This window comes from Dacryopinax primogenitus (assembly GCF_000292625.1).
Source record: "Dacryopinax primogenitus strain DJM-731 SS1 chromosome Unknown DACRYscaffold_14, whole genome shotgun sequence".
Classification (NCBI taxonomy): domain Eukaryota; kingdom Fungi; phylum Basidiomycota; class Dacrymycetes; order Dacrymycetales; family Dacrymycetaceae; genus Dacryopinax; species Dacryopinax primogenitus.
Window position 1 is genome coordinate 1055316 of NW_024467211.1, and position 14203 is coordinate 1069518.

Consider the following 14203-nt stretch of genomic DNA (forward strand, 5'->3'; position numbering starts at 1 on the left):
TGCCGAGTAGAACCCTACTGCACTTGTTGCGTCCTTCGAACATGGGCGTGGTCTAATGGGCTGATGCTATTACCTTGATTCTCGCTGATACATCATTGTGTTGTCATCGTTTAACACATGTTCTGGATCAGGATTACAGCCACCTTTATTCGTCATGAAGAATCCCGGGGCAGATCCATGTCTGCGGTCAGAACTGCGATAATTCCTCACTAGTGTGTTTGGTGACTATGGATGCTCAACGCCGTTAATGGAGCTATTTTGTCCGGGCTCAGCCTTGATCAGAGTGAAAAGACGTCATGAGACATGGACATCTGTCTCTAGTTGCCTATATATATATATATCTGCGTCGTCGTACACTCTGCCCAGCTTGTTACTTCCCTCTTTCCTTCCCCAACTCAAGATGTCTCCCAACAACAACCAAGTTCCTTTCAAAGGTTACGCCGTGACCAACCCCAAGGCTTGGGTGAGTCCTCTGCAACGCATGCGAAGTGCTCGTTGATGATATTACAGAGCGATTTCGATGTGATCACCTTCAAACCTAAGAACTTCGAGGACACCGACGTTGAGATCGCCATCACCCACTGCGGGTAAGCAACCGGCACTCTCTCATAACCCGACGAACCTCTTACCCTGAACCAGTGTATGCGGTTCTGATCTCCACACTATCACCTCTGGATGGGGGGATATCGAACCACCTCTCATAGTTGGCCACGAGATTATCGGAAAGGCTACTAGAGTTGGCAAGGCGGTTGAAGGAATCAAAGTGGGAGACCGGGTTGGAGTTGGCGCGCAGATCGGCTCTTGCATGGACTGTGAGGCGTGCAAGACCAACAACGAGCAATATTGTCCCAAAGGGGTACGTATATGCGCATAAATACGGCCATATATTCTGAGAGTATTCCAGATTGATACCTATAATGCGGAATATCCGGATGGGGTGAAGACCATGGGCGGATACTCTACTGCCATCCGAGCCGATGAGCGATTCGTTTTCCCCATCCCCGAAGCTATCGAGTCCAAATACGCAGCATCCATGCTCTGTGCTGGGTTAACCGTCTACTCCCCTCTCATTCGCAACGGATGCGGTGCGGGAAAGAAGGTCGGCATCGTTGGCATTGGAGGTCTGGGTCATTATGCGATCTGTGCGGTTTGTTCATGAGACCCTCCTGTGCCGCCTGACATCACATCAGTGTTCGCGAAGGCGCTCGCAGCCGAAGTATACGCCTTTACTCACAGCGACAACAAGTCTGACGAGATCAAGAAAATGGGTGCGGATCATGTGGTTTTGACGGACAAGGTCAAGAGGATATGCGCATATGTTGGGTTGTGACTAATCACAGGCCTATTACAGGATGGGGAATTTGCTAAGCCTCTCGTCCAGAAGCTCCATCTTATCATCTCGACTCGTGATGTTGCGGAGGACTTTCCTATTGTCCCTTATCTCTCGATGCTCTGGGTCCAAGGTCGCCTCATTCAGGTCGGCCTCCCTGACCACCCGTTCCCTCCTATTCCTGGATTTGCCTTCACTAGCAATGTTCGTATTTTCAGTGAGACCAGACGTTCATCTTCGCTGAGAGCATGACTAGGGGTCGTTATTCGGTGGAAGCAAGATTGGTTCGAAGAAAGAAGTCTTGGATATGCTGAAGCTCGCCGTGGACAAGTCGATCAAGCCGTGGATCGAAGGTGAGTGTCCAGAATGCCTTGTAACTGGTCGTCGTCTGACGATGCTGATGGTAGAACTTCCGATGAGCAAAGCTCGTGAGGCAGTGGAAAGACTGAAGAAAAATGACGTAAGGTATCGTTTTGTGCTGACGCAGGACTTGTTGTGAATTGCATTGCGGTCGTGAGGGTTGAAGGGATGTGATAGAAATACAGCAAATGCATATATGAATGTCGACCGTCATTGTGTTCAAACAACGATGTGTGCGTCCGATCGTCCATTGAGAGAAATATGCCCAAGGAAAGAAAGAAGAGAATCAATATCGATGAGAGTCTATTGTGTTCATACACCCCGACAGAGGATGAAAGTCGTGCCAGTGCCGGCCCATACGCGTTCCAGCTCGATCGCATTGAGTTCGTCATAAGAAATGTTGCGTGGAGGCCATATCATTGAGGGGAGCCGGACATCGTGCTGATGCCCCATGCCCAGGTTGCCGTGTTCATTCCATCCCCACCCCCATACTTCAAAGGCTCCGCTCGTCTCGTGCCGGCAAAGGACAGCGACATGTTCGCTGCCACAGGCGAGGTCGAAGACACGGCGGTCTAGAGGAATCAATACCTCATTAGGCACGCGATCAAGTGGTGGAATAGGCTGGTTTTCGATTCGCCCTAGCTGTCCCTTGTCGTTGCTGCCATTGGAGCAGATGGCTTCGCGGCTACCGCTGGTCAGAACGGCATATGTTCCGTTCCAGGTGCAGCCAATGTCTTTGACATTAGTTAGTCGATCCGCGTGTCGGAGCTGTCCTCGGTCGTTTGAGCCGCAAATAGAGAGTGTGCCATCGGGAAGGAGGAGGACTGTGTGACGCTGTCCCAATGCTGCAAGGATTGGTTGTTGATGTTCGTTGTAGTTATCGTAGCTGGAAATGAAGAGCGCTGGTATTGGCTGACAGCCACGCAGAGGTGAGCGAGGATCCGGTAATGTGGAACCAAGCTGGCCATGCCGTGCAGCGCCCCAGCCTACCACGCTTCGAGATAGTCGCCCGTCTTGGGAGTCTTGATAACCGACGATGGCGAGGATGTGATTCAGCCCACAGCCGAGTTCCAGAATGCGAAGAGAGTTAGGTAACCTGTCATCACCCTGCAGGCTGTTCGCTATCGGCACTATCAAAGGAACCGAAGTTGAATCCCGCGTCGTACCAACACCAAGTTTCCCATGATTGTTTGAACCGAGGGAGATGACGACGTCGTCTGCATCTTCCCCATCGAGTCTCAACACGACAATGGTGGTTTCCCACGAAACACCTACGATGATAGGTTCGTGATTGGCCCAGGGTGTGCCGGTCAAGCCCAGATCAACCTTCCTGAAAACCGTTACGTCTTCTGGCCAGAACGGCCCGAGCTGGCCGTAGCTGTCGAGGCCGGATGCCCAAAGCTCGGCATGCTCGCTCTCGAAACCAGCAATGAGGAGCAGCGTAAAGTTGGAACCCGCAGCCATTGACCGAACATCGGCTTCCGCTGGCAGATTGATACTTGTTCCGTTGGAAGCAAGGAATCGGCAAGGAGTGAATTCGTGAGCATCATCTGTGTTTCCAATGCCTAGTTGCCCGGCAGCATTGGATCCAGCAGCGAATAGACACATGTCAGGCCGTCCTCCTCGTCAACCAAGAGCAGGGAATGCACGCTAAGGAACTGGCTAAAGGAGTGTTAAATCGGCCTGACCCTTCACACCATGGCGCAGGAGAGAAAGATTGCGAGGGACCACCGACTCAGGGCTCGATCTCACTGCGTACCGCCGGCCCCTGATTCAGTACCCTCGGCGCTCCACACTATTCCGAACATTAATTGCTTACAACCATGCGCTTTGAGGCACAATAGCGGTATTCCGGAATTGAGAATACAAGATCAACTGACTCTGTCATCCTTAATTGTACAGTATGCCGGTTTCTATGTGCAAGGGAGATACTACGTGGCAGCGCTCAGGCGCATAACGTCCTAAACAAGTTTGACATTTATGCTTCCTGCGGAGATTGTGACTGCTTCGCCTCTTCCGGTGTTGCTTCCTGCACAAGGAACGTGATCCCTGCGCTCGCTACCGCCAGGGCGCCAAGCACGAGATAAACAGCCATCCCTCCGGCTAGGCGACGATGGTTCGAAAGGGCAAATAGTGATCTGGTAATCGGATAACATCCGATCAGTTCGGCTGAACCTACAAACAGGGAGTACTCACGAGGCCATTGTAGGGCCTATCGTTCGCATCATGGCCGCGGATGTCTGGGCAGCACCGTTGACCCTTCCGAGACTTGTCCGACTAGGTGAAGACATATTGACGAGGATCATTACACAAGCAAACACTGTTCCACCCATAGACTTTAGCACAGCGATTAGACCGACGCCAATGACTGCGGCTTGAGTGTTAATCTGAGCGAGATAATGTATGGTCGGGAACAGGATAACGATGAGGATATAGAGACTCATGCAGAAACGATAGATAGGGGTGGTGCCAATCCGACGCTGAAGGTAGGGGAAGACGAAGAGGCCGATAAAGGTGGAGATCACACCAACAGAAGCGAGGACCGTTCCGATTTGAGAGGGCTAGAATTAGGTACGGATGGTCAGCGGAAGGCATGGACCCTCGATCGCGCCAGACTCACCATTAAGCCGATGCCCCCGCCCCTGAGAGGCGTGTACATCCACAAAACGAAAATGTTGTCCACACAGATAGTAATCAGTCCCAGGAGGGTATATGATAAGAGTACCATCCGGATACTTGGGATCATGAGCATTTCTCCGAGGGTGATTCCAGCCTCGATGGGAGGCTCTTCCTCCGTCTCGACAGGGAAAGTGTTCAATCCCCCGTAATCATGGCGATGTGGGTGATGATGATGCTCGTTTGCCTCTTGCACAGGATGTTTGGGAGCAACCTTACGTTTCTTTGTTGGGAGGGTCTACGAAAGAGGCAATGCATCAGAAGCAGGAATTTGTAAGAAGTCCGAGGATATCTCTCACTTCTTTCAGTACAAAAATGCCGACGAAAAGCCCAGTACTGGTAAGTGCGGCTCCAGCAATGCATGGCAATGCATACGAAAAAGTCTTGAATAATTGCACATTTCCAAAGATGTCCGGAAAGCTTTCCGCGGGTTTGCTGAGGAAACCGCCGATGATAGGCGCGATAATGGAGCCAATTGCCCAAGCCGGTGACAGGAACGAGAACGCGCGTGCCTGGTTTGTCGCATCCGTCACCTCACCCAACACACATTTCCCGACACTATTCCTTTTGTCAGACCAGAACCGACACGGAGGTGTGATAGACGTACGCGGCATTTCCGTTGAAGCCCGCAAGCAAGAATCGCACGATGATCATCCAGGCGTATACTTTCATGAATCCGAAGACGAATGTTCCTGTGATCAGCCCCGTTAACCCGATGCAGAGAACTGGTTTTCGGCCGATCTTGTCACTCAAGGCACCCCAAAAGTATGCTAGACCTTCTTTGAATACTCGTTCACTCCACAGCATACACAGGGCTCACATGTCAAAAACTGGGCGAAGGCATACGCGCTCTCCTACGAATGGAGTAAGCGTCATGCGGCATAAGAGCTAGCCAGGACGAGAGACACTCACAATCAGACCCGAGTAATAGCCCACTTCCTCTGGAGTACTAACAATGCCGGTTGCATGGACCATCTGTTCCTGTTTCAGCGGACCCCACTCTGCTCGTCGACCAACCCACTAACCTCGTTGATGAACGGGAAGATCTAACGGAAGCTCAGAAGTGACGAAAAGAAGGTGTGGAGCGGAAGTGCGTACCACCCATATTGACATTGGTTCGACCAGACGCATGAAGCACACTGCGAAGACTTGCAATTTGGGTAATGGGGTTGGATTCCGGACAGTTCTTCTGTTGGGTGTGCGGCCATTGTCGAGGAGAGGCGCAGTTTCTACGTCGCTAACTGCGGGGAGCGAACGAGAATCTTGAGCCATGGTCGTTTGGATGTGGGGTATTGACGACAGCCCAAGGAGGGAATTTGAGAGAAGGAGGGGGGTGGAGCGAACGACGGATAGGCCCTGTGGGTAAATATAGGAAGTGTGGAGAGTAAAGTCCCTTTACGGACGATACGATAGGCCAGCTGTGCCGTAGTCCAGGATTATGGTCGGTGCACGAGATATGCATGGTCCATAATGCAGAGATCATGTGGAGATAGACATTATTAACCCCACTTTCTGAGAGAGCATGATACCACTTTCCCTCCGAGGATTAATGTATGTCAACTGGATGAGTAAGAATCAACATAAGCGCCCGATATCTTCTGCATAGCCACACCATCATCGGCTTTGAATCGGACTCACCCTTTCGCCACTGTCTTCATCGCGTTGAACCCTCACATCTCCAACTTTTGGATTCTTAGTCGCCATGAGCATGATGGACGTGGATGTACAACCTCCGACACAGTTGACTGCTATTGCCTCTCCTCAGCTCGCAGATGGATTGGCTACTCTGCCTATGTTGATTCCCTTGAACGGCGCTGTCGTCAATGGAAACAGCACACTACCCACCGAGCCCCCATGCGAGACCGTCTATGTACAGAATCTCAACGAGAGCGTCACGATGAATAGTCCGTCTCTCCTCTTCATACTATCTTGTATCACACTGACGAATTGATTATAGCCCTTAAGCAGACCTTAACTAATCTTTTCAAAAATTATGGCGAGGTCTTGGACGTCGTCGCGCATCACAACCTACGAATGCGTGGACAGGCTTTTGTCAGCTTTGCCGACCCCGAGGCAGCAGCGAAGGCTGTCAAGGAGGTGGATAGATTTCCATTGTACGGAAAGCCCATGGTACCTTCTCCCCCAGAGACTCATAGTCACACAAGCTTACATCCGCACAGAAGCTCTCGTTTGCAAAGACGCGCAGTGATGCTGTTGTCCAGAAGTTGGATGGGACACATATGGAGGAGTACAAGGCAGAACGGATGGAACGAAAGAGTATGGGTGAAAGATTTGATTTGTATGCGAAACGCTGATCAGTCCATAGAGCGTGCACGCGCGGACAACCCCCTGCGGCGGAAAGCTCAAGCACGGTTGAAGGCTAGCGCCGGTGCGCTTATTCCCAGCTAACCCTGAAATAAACTACTCACCTTCTCCCAGGTGACGGGACTGCGCCTCAGGCAGGAAGGAGAATCGTTCAAATGCCGGACGAATATCTGCCGCCGAACAAAATTCTCTTCCTACAGAACCTGCCCGATTCTACCACCCTCGATCAGCTTCAAATGCTCTTCTCGCAGTATCCTGGTCTGCACGAAGTTCGTCTCGTACCAACAAAGAAGGATATTGCGTTCGTCGAGTATGTGGACGAGAATGCCGCCAGCACCGCAAAGGATGCTCTACACAATTATCGGCTGGATGGAGAGGCCAAGATGAAAGTGACTTTCGCCAGAAAGTAGAATTTTCATGTTTGTCTTGCATGTATACTAGGATTCGCCCCTGTAATGCACCTTTGGTGTGTCTACTGCTTGACTGGCGCCCGCGATCAACCCTCCCGCCGCGCTCTAGGCTGAAAATGGATACAGTGATGCACCGCATGAGCTACATGATTGTGTGTGACGTGAAAAGGTGCTGCGAAGTACTGATACAGTAAGATTACATACAGCGCATATATGCGCGTCTAAACGAACGAATGATAACGAATGAGATAGAAACCTTCAGCCTAGAGCATAACCATACTGCACATCACTCCAACCCACATAATAATGAGGCCCGGGTGAATGCCGACTTCGCGAGACGGTACGGCACGATTTGCAACCGAAGCACGCGTGGGCGAGGTGACAGTGGGTCGTGGTGTTACGGAAGGCGAAGTAGTCTTCCACAACAATGGGGCCTCCGCCGTGAGAAGGTCAAATCCTCCGTCGAGGATGTTTCCTGTTCCAGTGGAGGTGGATGATGGCGCAGTGCGTTTGGACGACACAGATGTGGACAGTGATGAGGGAAGCACGCCCGGCGCAGTGAGTGGTCGTTGCAACTCATGCTGACAAGGAGGAATGGTTGCAGATGAATGTGGGATGTATTCCAGATAACTAGTAGGTAATATTAGATTTGTTTGGCATCCAACTGCACTGCGTACTAATCGGAAGCTGGCGGAAGGTGACATGGGAGAAGGACCGCCGCGGACATATCCATTGCATCCACTGTAGCCAGTGTGCGCAATACCTAGTATTTACTGGTCAAAACGTTTCAAGCGTGCCTCATGGAACTCATAGACTGACAGTATCTCCTTGCGAAAGAACGATGTCCATCATCCCCATCTGATTGAGTAGCGGATGAGCTCCATCATCTCTCCACACCAGAGTCTCAATTGTGCAGGAAACGAGCTCTCTGTCGGATGTTGGGAAGAGTGTTTGGACAGCGCCTTGTGCGGTCTTGCATGTAAAGGCAATGAGGAAGGTCACAAGAATTAAGGAGTGCATGGTGATGTTGAGCGGTCACGGAGAGGAGAGGGAGATGGAGAAGGTAGCGCAAGGAAGTCGAGAGGAGAGGCATCCGTCTGTATGCTGATACTTGAAGCGATAGTACCCATCTTGGTGTCAGCAGCGCTGCAGATCGACATTCCTGCCAAAGAGTTTTCAGACAGGGTTTATAGCAGGGTTAGGGTTAGATGAGAACAAAAGAGCTGCGCAGAATCGGCCAAGAACAAAAAGATCTGAAGATACGGGAGCAATTAGAAGCAAGAAGTTGCGCGTCATGACCGGCGGCTTGACGTCACGGGCGCCCCGCCTCCGCTGATTCCTATACCCACCAAGACCATGCCTCGCCATCCACCCCCATTCCGAGCCGACCCGCCATATAAAGGACCGCCACCCTCCTCCTAGATTAACCCCCCAAACCGCAGCATTCAGCACAATCGACATTGAAACTCACACTTCTACATCACCACCATCGTCCAGAACATACATAATCACACGAAATGTCAGCATACGATAGGCATGTTCGAAGGGGTCATCCCAGTGAGCATCCGTCATATATGGATACTACGAACGGGCACTCACTTTACACCGCAGTCGTCACTGGAATAATCATTGCATTCGCAATCATTGAGGGTGGAATATCGACCTGGTTAATCGTGCAATATAACCGTCACGGCGGATACCTCTCCAACGCTATCCGCGATCGCACAGGGCTCACCGTGTACGCTGAACTCACGCCTGTGCAGTCTATGTCTCTAACCTTTTTGTAGCTTCACCTCGTGGTGGACGGTATTCTTCGGCCTCATTTACATGGTTCTATTCCTCCATTCAGCGGCGACGGGTTCGATCATGACCTCCGTCGCATCGCATGCGTGCGTGCAGTATGCTTTCCCATCAGTTCTCTTGTCTGAACTTCATTTCAGGGCCTGGCTCTTCATCACCTGGGTTCTATGGACTGCATGCGCAGCGAGCATCACGGCGGGCCTTGGTGGGGGAGTCAATTGCTCCAACATTGGGTATTACCTACCCTACTGTAATCATCTCGTTGCAATGGAAGCATTCGCCTGGATAGAATTGTTCGTTCATCTCCTCAACCCGTATTCTCGACATTGACCCGGTGTGCAGCATTCTAGTAACCTTTGCGCTCATCATCGTCTTCGTCAGCGCTCGTCGTGCCGTTCTCCGTGGAGATGGATGGCATGGACAGCTCATCTATGCCTGAGCTAATATACCCGCCTGTTGTTTAATGACCACCTACGAGCCCACGCCCTGAATGAGACCTTACGAGCTGTATTAAATAATACAACATCTTTCTCTCGTAATATACTGCTCTTTTCACGCTCAAGATGGTTGCTTATTCGATGACGGATTTGCAGTGATGTCTGGTCTCTTTTATGTGTTCTTTGAATAGGGCGGTGCTGTGAGAACTCATCGATAGAGATCTCTCATGGCCCGGTTTCCCGAGCGCCTCCACGCCATCTTCCATGTGTTCGGATTCACTTGACACCTCATCTTGAGCTTAACCTGTTTTGGCAATGGGCGTTCAGGGCTGATATCTTTCCGCGACTCTTGGCAAACGCCGTCTCCGTGCAGCCTTGTCTCACTGTCTGGACTTGCGAAACCCTGAGGCAATAATCTGTTAGCGCCTTGCTGTACAACGAACGCCATTGCCCAGACATTGCGCCGCATGACCCCTGCCTCAACCTGGGCATGAGTCGGGTTCAGGCACACCCCGACCTTAAATAAAGCGCCCTGCATGTATTCTCAACGTATTCAACAGCTGCTCTCTCTGCCATGCTCTGTGGTCGCACGTCTCTTTTGCTGCTTGTCATCTGGGGGTCAGCTGTTGGTGTCATTGGGCGGCCACCCCTGGCACGCAATGACGCCGAGCTCCAAGTCCGACAGGCGAGCAGCAGTGGTTCTGGAGGCGCCCCAAGCTCGGCGTCTGTTCCAACATCCTCAAGCACCTCGGCTCAGGAGACGTCAACTACGTCTACATCGTCGATTTCCACCTCAACCAGCGCATCTACGTTCACGTCTGCCTCGGCTAGTACAGCGTCCACCACGGCTCCCACGACATCGACGACCCCAACGACTGCAACGACCTCCATTCCAGGCACGAACCCACTTACAGGCTCTCTGAGTAAGTGTCCCACTTGTTCTTCTCTCTCTTCTCTTAGGGTATTTCCCGTCAGCCTCCTCTTCTGTCGCTTCTTCCGAAGCTTTTTCCCTATCTGGTAGTTCTTCTTCCCTTCAGGGCTCTTCCTCGTCTTCTTCCGTGTCGTCGGGTACGACCTCGGCCGCGAGCTCCGCGTCTTCTGCGTCATCGGCTGCCTTCTTGGCGCCTCCTCCTCAAAGCGCGGCTGGAAACCAGTCTTCTTCTTCGACTTCTCTTTCGACTTCCATAGGTACGTCCAAGGAGCGACTCCGCTTTTTCAACACTGCTCTTCCTCTCCTATCGGAGGCAGAGGCTCATTACGAGATCGCCTCCTTCAACTTCAATTTCAACTTTCTTCTGAGGAGGGTTCTCCTTGGGGCAAAATCAACGCCTTCACTCATTCCTTTCACTCTCCTCCCTCTTCCCTCCCTTTATATTCGTCCCCTTCGGTGGACTTATTTCCTTTCGTCCAGCATCTTCTCCAACGCAGACATCATCTGTGGTCGTGGGCACCAATGCTACTTCTTCCGCACCATCCACTGGTTCGTTTCTTGGCTTCTTCGACTTTGTCAGCACTTCAACGATCTAACTCTTGATCATAGCAGCGGTGGCCACCGAATTTGTCTCTCAATTCACTTCTGGCTCAATCGTTTCGAATGTCACAGTCCAGACAACCATGCTTGTTCCCGCAACTCCAAATGCTCCCCCAACCATCATCCCGGAACTTTCAGTGTTGACTTCTGGTGCATCAACCTTGACTATCACGGCGGGCTCGGTGACACTAAACGCTCTTGCTGCTACTTTGAGTGCATCTAGTACGCCGTTTGGCCTTGAGAAACGAACAGTGCTAAATTGGATTTAACCAGGTGCTCAACCCTCTGCAACGATGCCAGCAGATGCCCCTAAAATGAATGCAACTGTTCCCGCCAGTTCTAACAACATCACCTACAGTACAGGCAGTTGGACCCCCTATGACCTAACCAACTCAGGAGGCGGTTCCAACGGTTCCGGCGTCGGTTCTGGCTCGGATGGCTCGGGGGCCACACCCCTAGCATCTAACCTTGATAATCAGAACGTTCCAACCAACCTCCAGTGTCCCAGCACCGTTGCTCCACAGGACACGCGGTCAAGCACAGATCTCGGAGCTACCGTTGTCTATTCTTTCGTTGGTAAGCCATTTCCGTGGCCAAGCGTTCAATGTAAACTAACATGTCCCTAGGCACTGCGATCTTTGCACAGTTGGTTCCCCGAAATAACAGCGGTATCTATTCCGCTTGGGTCGACGACGATGTTCCACAAACATATGATGGTTATCAAATGTTCGCAACCCAACAACAGGCTTTGCCTGGCTCCCCTCCTAGCTGTCAACTCGGCTTTTCCGCAACTGGACTCACAAATACGACGCATACCATGCATATCAAGATCGTCGCCCCATCGACAGCACAGCAAAACGAAGGCGGAGGTGGAGGAACAGGGCTTACGCTTGCTGGGTTCACGTGAGCTCCCTGCTTTACCTGGACGCTGTGTACCCCCTGCTTACAGTCATATAGTACAACATCGGTCGGAAATTCCAAAGGAGGGACTTCCGCAGGTACGACAATTAAGGCCAGTTGGTTGATGGTGTTTGCTGTTCTCATGCGCACCGTGATGAGCTCAGGTCTTTAAACCCTGTGTTCCAAAATGGACTTTATTGTACACGTAGCATGCTCTCTCAGGTCAACGATTGATACATACACATTGGACGCTCCAACTACATGTCTATCGTAACGGAAATACAGGACCTCCACCACACATGGCTCAATCTAATGACTCCCAAAAGTGACCGTCTAAGCCTCCTGGCACATTCGGGTTCGAATTCTGCCGGGTAGAGCGAGGGGAACGCGGTGAGCGGGGTGAATGAGGGGACTGAGACCCACTACCGTTTGTTGCACTGCTACGCGGGGCTGGTGGAGGCGCAGGGCGCTGAGTGTCACCACCAGCAGATGTTCGACAAACTGGGCACGTCCCGTTCAGTTCGAGCCAGGGTAGGATGCATCTATAGAACAGTAAGCAAAAGGCACCAGAAACATACAATTTGCGTACTCGTCATGGAAAGAATGTGTACAAGGAAGCGCAACTGTCTTTTGCCCGACTTCGAAGTCATCCTTACACACTGCACAGTCACGATTGAGAAGATCGCTGGAGGTGGTCACGACGTGTCGGGGCAATGCATCCCTCGTCTCTTGACTTGCAGGTCGGGCCGTATGTTGGCTTCCCTCCATCAACTGAGTCATCAAAGCGTCAAGTGCCTCTTGTGTGAACACATAATCGCCAGCCCGCCCAGGCAGCCCTCCCCATTGAGAGTCATGTCCATTAAGCAGGGCGAGAATGTATTGCTGGAATGTGTCCGAAATAGCGGTAGGCGACGCTGTACGTGGGTTATTGGATGAAGGTGAGCGAGGCCGATAAGGGGAGGAAGGCGGAAGAGGAAATAGGAGACTAGGCACATATAAGCAGTGTTTCTCGCGTGGCTGAAAGCAATACCACTTACTCTCCTGGCCCCCCAGCTCCCAACCGACTTGACCCTGTGCTAATCCTCATCGTACCGGGACCAACACTGAACTGCCATTCTCTATTCGTTGTATTCCGCGGACTTGCTGCCGGGGATCTGGCACTTCTGGTTGAGTCCTGGGGTGCGAGAGCCATCTGTGAAAAGAGCAGATTGAGTAGAGCCGGCATTCCTTGTGGGTGCTCGTCATCGGGCATTACGTCTTCGTGAACAAAGGTACGAGGGTCATCGTGGGAGGCAGGATCGAGCTGATGTTTGTTCAGACGTCTGTTTACCCTGATAACGAAGACACACCTGCTCGACAAAGGATGAATGGCAGACGGAGCAGATTGGATATGGATGCATCTCTACGTGCATCTCTGACTGACATTCGTGGCAGAACCACATTCTTGAGTTGGGAGTAGAACTCATGATGGCGTCGTGAATGTTTGGGGAGAGGAGAGCTGGCGTGATTGCCGTGAGGCAAGCGAGAGGGTGTGACCAATAAAGGGTCTCTATAGGGGTAGCTGGGCTCCAGCCGGATTATGGAGTAATGATGGTCGCACCAATTCCTCCCCGGGTTATCGTAGGGAAGAAGACCGGGAGTGGTCGTTCAAGTTGAAGAGAAGTGAACAATTCAACATTCACAGCTTGCCATCTCACTCGAAATGCCTTGTCCCCAACTGATCGACGTCAGCACATCTGCTCCCGCATAGCCTGCGGAGACGTCAGCGACACTTGTCCCACACTTCTCTTGACCTCACACATCACTCTCTCGAACCAATGAAGACATATAAATATCACACAATACAACATCGGTCCCTAGCCCTAACCCTACGGAAGAGTGATCAATACTAACCTGTTGACGGGGAGGGATGGCCATGTGACGGTGAGCAACATGGTTGTTGCAGGAAAGCGAAGCATGTGGCGGATGATTATAGTGTGTCGGGTGAATAGGCCGGCCGGAAATTGGGGAAAGGTTGGATCTGAGGCATGTGCTTGCTAGTGAACGATGTGGTCTGGGCTAAATGGCAAAAATGTGGTATATTGTGCCGAGACGGCATTGGGCGAGCCAAACCGTCAATTGCTTTACTTTATTCAGTTCGACGACTCTAATGTATTTGGGTTAACAGGGGATAAAGACCGGTGGAGAAATGGTGTAAACAAGGCTGACAGCCGCACACGAGGTCAAAATCTCCCTTGGCATGCGCTCAAGGGTCTTCGCCGCAGTTAATGCAGACGTAATGCTGTGCAGCCGCCCTCCCCACACCTTCAATCAAGGCGTTGACAGTGTGTAGAAACTCTCGTCCGGACACTATGAGCAGATTGGGCGTATTCAGCAACATTCAATCAAAGATAGCACATGCTTCAACTATTCCCGCACTAGGCAACAAGGACCT

The 14203-nt window shown here is 51.6% G+C and overlaps 7 protein-coding genes across 7 annotated transcripts; 4 read left to right on the forward strand and 3 right to left on the reverse strand.

Annotated features, from left to right (window-relative positions):
• Window positions 1-400: 400 nt before the first annotated feature.
• DACRYDRAFT_54999 (GroES-like protein) lies at window positions 401-1829 on the forward strand (the record flags this gene model as incomplete). The annotated part of the gene is made up of 8 exons (XM_040775298.1): window positions 401-463; window positions 511-587; window positions 640-856; window positions 905-1142; window positions 1191-1297; window positions 1352-1534; window positions 1587-1683; window positions 1738-1829. The coding sequence occupies 8 exons, from the start codon at window positions 401-403 to the stop codon at window positions 1827-1829; spliced, it is 1074 nt and encodes a 357-aa protein (XP_040627044.1).
• A 173-nt stretch (window positions 1830-2002) lies between these two features.
• DACRYDRAFT_55088 (RCC1/BLIP-II) lies at window positions 2003-3301 on the reverse strand (the record flags this gene model as incomplete). The annotated part of the gene is made up of 1 exon (XM_040775303.1): window positions 2003-3301. A coding segment is annotated over one exon (1299 nt), but the record flags the coding sequence as incomplete, so codon positions are not given.
• Window positions 3302-3600: 299 nt separating this feature from the next.
• On the reverse strand, window positions 3601-5638 carry DACRYDRAFT_81839 (MFS general substrate transporter; the record flags this gene model as incomplete). The annotated part of the gene is made up of 9 exons (XM_040776532.1): window positions 3601-3828; window positions 3887-4251; window positions 4311-4604; window positions 4666-4924; window positions 4974-5136; window positions 5187-5220; window positions 5279-5341; window positions 5392-5412; window positions 5465-5638. 9 exons carry the CDS (start codon window positions 5636-5638, stop codon window positions 3669-3671), a joined length of 1533 nt encoding a protein of 510 aa, XP_040627046.1. The 3' UTR covers window positions 3601-3668.
• A 399-nt stretch (window positions 5639-6037) lies between these two features.
• Window positions 6038-7194, forward strand: DACRYDRAFT_23614 (RNA-binding domain-containing protein). Its single transcript, XM_040773310.1, has 5 exons — window positions 6038-6270; window positions 6324-6496; window positions 6547-6643; window positions 6693-6755; window positions 6806-7194. The coding sequence occupies exons 1-5, from the start codon at window positions 6069-6071 to the stop codon at window positions 7099-7101; spliced, it is 831 nt and encodes a 276-aa protein (XP_040627047.1). The 5' UTR covers window positions 6038-6068; the 3' UTR covers window positions 7102-7194.
• A 1408-nt stretch (window positions 7195-8602) lies between these two features.
• Window positions 8603-9457, forward strand: DACRYDRAFT_23615 (uncharacterized protein). Its single transcript, XM_040773311.1, has 5 exons — window positions 8603-8658; window positions 8713-8839; window positions 8889-8990; window positions 9042-9194; window positions 9244-9457. The coding sequence occupies exons 1-5, from the start codon at window positions 8619-8621 to the stop codon at window positions 9338-9340; spliced, it is 519 nt and encodes a 172-aa protein (XP_040627048.1). The 5' UTR covers window positions 8603-8618; the 3' UTR covers window positions 9341-9457.
• A 455-nt stretch (window positions 9458-9912) lies between these two features.
• Window positions 9913-11776, forward strand: DACRYDRAFT_17176 (uncharacterized protein; the record flags this gene model as incomplete). The annotated part of the gene is made up of 6 exons (XM_040771264.1): window positions 9913-10261; window positions 10299-10526; window positions 10750-10818; window positions 10882-11091; window positions 11143-11445; window positions 11496-11776. 6 exons carry the CDS (start codon window positions 9913-9915, stop codon window positions 11774-11776), a joined length of 1440 nt encoding a protein of 479 aa, XP_040627049.1.
• A 297-nt stretch (window positions 11777-12073) lies between these two features.
• Window positions 12074-13181, reverse strand: DACRYDRAFT_109569 (uncharacterized protein; the record flags this gene model as incomplete). The annotated part of the gene is made up of 4 exons (XM_040768904.1): window positions 12074-12311; window positions 12359-12754; window positions 12807-13072; window positions 13119-13181. 4 exons carry the CDS (start codon window positions 13179-13181, stop codon window positions 12074-12076), a joined length of 963 nt encoding a protein of 320 aa, XP_040627050.1.
• Window positions 13182-14203: the final 1022 nt, after the last annotated feature.

Coding starts and splice junctions, on each gene's coding strand:
- DACRYDRAFT_23615 (XM_040773311.1), top strand. CDS start 8,619: ATGTCAGCATACGATAGGCATGTTCGAAGGGGTCATCCCA. Junction 8,991..9,041: donor ACCTCCGTCGCATCGCATGC/GTGCGTGCAGTA, acceptor ACTTCATTTCAG/GGCCTGGCTCTTCATCACCT. Junction 9,195..9,243: donor GCATTCGCCTGGATAGAATT/GTTCGTTCATCT, acceptor CCCGGTGTGCAG/CATTCTAGTAACCTTTGCGC.
- DACRYDRAFT_23614 (XM_040773310.1), top strand. CDS start 6,069: ATGAGCATGATGGACGTGGATGTACAACCTCCGACACAGTTGACTGCT. Junction 6,497..6,546: donor CATTGTACGGAAAGCCCATG/GTACCTTCTCCC, acceptor ACATCCGCACAG/AAGCTCTCGTTTGCAAAGAC. Junction 6,756..6,805: donor ACGGTTGAAGGCTAGCGCCG/GTGCGCTTATTC, acceptor ACCTTCTCCCAG/GTGACGGGACTGCGCCTCAG.